The sequence below is a fragment of the Nestor notabilis genome, unplaced genomic scaffold, assembly GCF_000696875.1.
Source record: "Nestor notabilis isolate BGI_N333 unplaced genomic scaffold, ASM69687v1 scaffold18846, whole genome shotgun sequence".
In the NCBI taxonomy this organism is placed as follows: Eukaryota; Metazoa; Chordata; class Aves; order Psittaciformes; family Psittacidae; genus Nestor; species Nestor notabilis.
Genome location: NW_009933606.1, coordinates 319 through 4,777, shown reverse-complemented (window position 1 = coordinate 4,777; position 4,459 = coordinate 319). Strand labels below are relative to the sequence as shown.

At 49.8% G+C, this 4,459-nt stretch overlaps 1 protein-coding gene across 1 annotated transcript in view; it reads right to left on the bottom strand.

The window, feature by feature from the left end:
- LOC104407637 (disintegrin and metalloproteinase domain-containing protein 9-like) overlaps nt 1–4,116 on the bottom strand; it is a gene marked incomplete at its 5' end in the record, with an annotated part of 6,140 nt that extends 2,024 nt beyond the window's left edge. Inside the window, 5 exons of the mRNA XM_010016968.1 lie at nt 1,292–1,487; nt 2,476–2,552; nt 3,335–3,413; nt 3,499–3,563; nt 3,968–4,116. Of these exons, the coding sequence (XP_010015270.1) occupies nt 1,292–1,487; nt 2,476–2,552; nt 3,335–3,413; nt 3,499–3,563; nt 3,968–4,116 (566 nt within the window). The remainder of the gene's footprint in view (nt 1–1,291; nt 1,488–2,475; nt 2,553–3,334; nt 3,414–3,498; nt 3,564–3,967) is intronic.
- Nucleotides 4,117–4,459: the final 343 nt, after the last annotated feature.

Below are 4,459 nucleotides of genomic sequence, written 5' to 3'. Positions count from 1 at the left end.
CCTTTATAAATCATCCCCTTTCCCTGACGGCTTCTCAGTAAAGTCAGTGCAGTTGCAGCCATGTAGAAAAGCATATTTCCTCCATGGGAGCTGATCAGTAATCCTTTCATCTCAGTGCTTCCTGTTGCTATCAGGAGGCAGCATCTCTGAATGTCACTCTTTATTTCTTCCACTGAGTGCAATCACAAGGTGCTGGCACAGGCCAGGCTGTCACTATAAATAATCCATACTCCTGGTACAGAAATAACACTTTATCTCAGGTCTTTTGAAAGCAGGAGCAGCGATGACAAAAGTCCTCCCCAGCTCAAACAGCATTCACCAATCAAAGCAAATAAACTGGTTTCACATCCAAAAGGAGAGAGATCAGGAATATCCAATATCAAATGATGCCAGAACAAACCGAGTTCATTGCAAGTGTGGAAAGTGTGTTTCTGAAGAGCAAAGAACCAGCAGATGGGTGAATCTGCACATCACTAAAGCTCTTTTTGGGTGTGATTTAAGCAAACTGGGGCAGTAGAGTTTCGATTTGGTTACTATAAGGTGTACTGTATTTGGTACTATAAGGTTACTGAAGACACAGAGAGGGTGGTTGTTGGTCTCTATTGCTAAGATGTAAAGATGGGTTAAATGAAGTCCCAAGAGAGTCAGAGCCAGAGCAGAAGCTGCTCAACATCTATCCCACCAGCTGGTGGTTTACACGGTGTCCTGGCAGGTTTGGGGACAACTCCATCAGAGAAGTACAATGAACTGTGATTAGACTGGAAAGTATTCTCCTGCTCAGTGAGGGAAAAGAAGAGCAGACACATTCGGTGTAGGAGCAGGTGTTGTGTCAGTTCAGCCTGGAGAAGAGAAGGCTCCTGAAGGGGACACCTTAGAGCAGCTCCAGGGCCTAAAGGGGCTCCAGGAAACCTGGAGAGGGGCTTTGGACAAGGGATGGAGGGACAGGCCAAGGGGAATGGCTTGAACCTGCCAGAGGGGAGACTGAGATGAGCTCTGAGGCAGAAGCTCTTCCCTGTGAGGGTGCTGAGGCGCTGGCACAGGGTGCCCAGAGAAGCTGTGGCTGCCCCATCCCTGGCAGTGTTCAAGGCCAGGTTGGACACAGGGGCTTGGAGCAACCTGCTCTAGTGGAAGGTGTCCCTGCCCAGGGCAGGGGTTGGGGCTGGAGGAGCTTTAAGGTCCCTTCAACCCAAACCAGTCTGTGGTGCTATGTTCGGCTCACTCCCAGCATTTAACACAACCTGTTGTGCTCAGGAACGTGCAACATCAACACGAGCAGATCATGAGTCCTTACTTCAATAGTGTGGATTTTACGACTCCCGTTTGCGAGTTCTCCCTCCGTGTGCAGATGATCCTTGTGCTCTTCAGACACTTGGCACAGGCGACGGGAGCTGCCTTCCAGCGCCCGTCGGAAAACGAGGTGTTGGAATGTTGTGGAGTTCTTCAGGGGCTCGATCTCGTACCTCAGGTCTCCCATTTGCAGAACTCCACTGTGGGGTTTCAAACAGAGGGAGCAGAGAGAGAGGTGAGCTCCAGGAGCCACCCTGAGGTTCAAAGCTGTTTGGATCAGCCCATATTTTATGTTGGTTTTCTTTGGAAAGAAGGGTATGGAAAGATTTCTCTCTTTCATATCACTGCTCCTATGGGCAGGGATCCTCTGAGAACATACAAGGAGCTCACCTAAAGGATGTTTTATGAGACAAAAGGGTCATAGGGCCCAAGGTTTAGGATGCATAAGACAGCCTTGAGAGAGCTATTGTGCAGCTTTGGGAACGATTTAAGAAGCTGCTGCTGAATGCTATGTATTAACTGAAAGTGAGAAGGCAATAAAAGCTCTCCCAAGGAGAATCCACCTTTAAGAGGTGTTTATCCCCACATGGACACTGTTATAGGCTGCATCTCCTAATAAGTGCATCCTAAAAACCCTGACTTCATTTGGGCACCTTTTTGGGGGTGGTGTTTGAGAAAGAAGGTGCAGGTAGGTCTGTCAAAGCTCAGTCTCATGCCTGGTCTTAGAAGAGAAGCTCGCTGGGTCTTAATTTTGCCAGAGTTTGAGTTATACAGCCCTAAAATGTTCCTAATTACTGGGGTGTGTATCCCAATAGGAAAACGCGGCCTCATCAAACAGTGAGCTGGAATCCCAGAAGGTTTTCCTAAGGAAACAGTGCCTTAAAATCTCTATTTTAGAGATGCTCTAAAACCTGTAATGCTAAAAGATGTCTCAGCTCTGTTTGGAGAGTTGAATGTTAGTAGCGAGATGCACCATGGAGTGAGGGCTCCTGCTTTAAAAGGGAAATACAAATCCCCATCCCAGTTAACCATGTGCTTCTGGGCAATCTGGTCTGGTTGAAGATGTCCCTGCTCATTCCAGGGGACTGGATGAGATGAGCTTTGAAGGTCCCTTCCAACCCAAACCATTCTATGTTTCTACGCTTAATTTGGAGCTGACCCCACATTCTCCCTTGGGAAGAGCCTTACCTCATCCCAAAGCACGTGCTGAGGGAGACGATGGATCCCGGGAAGCCTTCCACAATCCCCTCGTAGTAGCAGTTGTCCTGAAAGGTGCAAATGTGGCTTCAGTCTGTGGGAAAACCTCCTGTGCCCAGGTCAAAAAGGCCCCTCCAGCAGTAAAGGGACACCAAACCCTCCCCAGATCCATCCTTGACCTCTTTGAAGGGGTAGTTCATGTGCACAAATAAAGAGTGAAGGCACAGAAGGGAAAAGGCAGGAGCCTGAGAGCTCATCATTTGGGTTCAAACTGAAGCAGGGGAGACTGAGATGAGCTCTGAGGCAGAAGCTCTTCCTTGTGAGGGTGCTGAGGTGCTGGCACAGGGTGCCCAGAGAAGCTGTGGCTGCCGCATCCCTGGCAGTGTTCAAGGCCAGGTTGGACACAGGGGCTTGGAGCAACCTGCTCTAGTGGAAGGTGTCCCTGCCCGGGGCAGGGGTTGGGGCTGGAGGAGCTTGAAGATCCCTTCAACCCAAACCATTCATGATTTGGTGATTCTATGATCATTGCATAATGATGATTTTTGGGGGGTTATTTTGTGATTTCTCTCAAAATGGAGATGGACTTTTGATGGACTCAAAGTACTTTAAAATCTTTAATAATCTGGGAGGGAAATCAATGTGCTGACATCTCTGAAATGGTTCTTCCCCTTTTTATCAGTCTCTCTACAATTTCCTTCCCTTTTTTAAACAAACTGTGTAAAAATAACCCGTGTTTTTACAAACAAAAATCCTCCCCTTGCTTAGATCCATGGATATATTCAAATGAGCTGAGGAGGAGGAGAAGGGTCATTTAGTCTTGGCTGTTGATGCAACCCTGACCTAAACTTACCTGAATATATGGAAACTCAGTGATCAGGTCTCCCTCCTCACTGTACTTGAACACTGGGATGTCCCTGGCTATCAAATTCCTGAAAAGCAAAGGAGAAACATTCCCTGTCATGCCCCAGTGCAGCAAATCACGGAGGAAGGAGAGCTCATGGGGAAGAGCCTTACTTTGCCTGTGTCAGATGGACAACGTGGTGGTTTCCTTCTGCTGTTATCAGATAGGACCTGCGCCCCTGGAATGGCCAAAGCACCCGTGAATTCCAGATATTAATCCAAGAGTGGAACCACTCTTCACAACCGGATTTTTTGTTGATAGGACAAGGGGTGATGGGTTCACATGGAAACAGGGGAAGTTCAGGTTGGATCTAAGGCAGAAGCTCTTCCCTGTGAGGGTGCTGAGGCGCTGGCACAGGGTGCCCAGAGAAGCTGTGGCTGCCCCATCCCTGGCAGTGTTCAAGGCCAGGTTGGACACAGGGGCTTGGAGCAACCTGCTCTAGTGGAAGGTGTCCCTGCCCGGGGCAGGGGTTGGAGCTGGAGGAGCTTTAAGGTCCCTTCATCCCAAACCAGGCTGGGATTCCATGATTTTGGTTGGGAAGCTGGAGCCATCTCCTCGCCCTGTTCTCCCTTTCGCACCCACCCGCAGCCCCTGTGGAGTCCCTGCTCTAGAGCCATGGTTGGAAAAGCCAGTGACCTTTGGGAAGGTGCCATCCTTGGCCTCCAGCCGCCGGGGCACTGTCACTTCGGAGTAGACGATCCTCGATGCCTCCGTGGAGCGTGAGGCGGGTTCTGCGTTGGGGTGAAGGCATTGATCACCCCGAGCAGTGGAGGTTTGCCCAGGCAGGAGGAGGGAGTTAAGTGGCAGCTTTGCAAGGTTGGGTCTGGTTAAGTTTTGCGTGTCCTCGTGTCCTCAGTGAGAGGATGCAGGAGGTGGTTGAGCAGCTCTTTGCTGTCACCACTGGCTCCCAAGGAAGCTTAGGATACAAACCCACTGAGGAGTACCAGAAACTCCAGAGAACATGTTATAAAAGAGGGGAAAATGGGATGACTTCTGTGGTTACAGGGTGCTGAGCCCCTGTTCAACCTGCGTGCTTGTATCCATCCTGCATCCCCTGTCCATGTCCCCCATCGT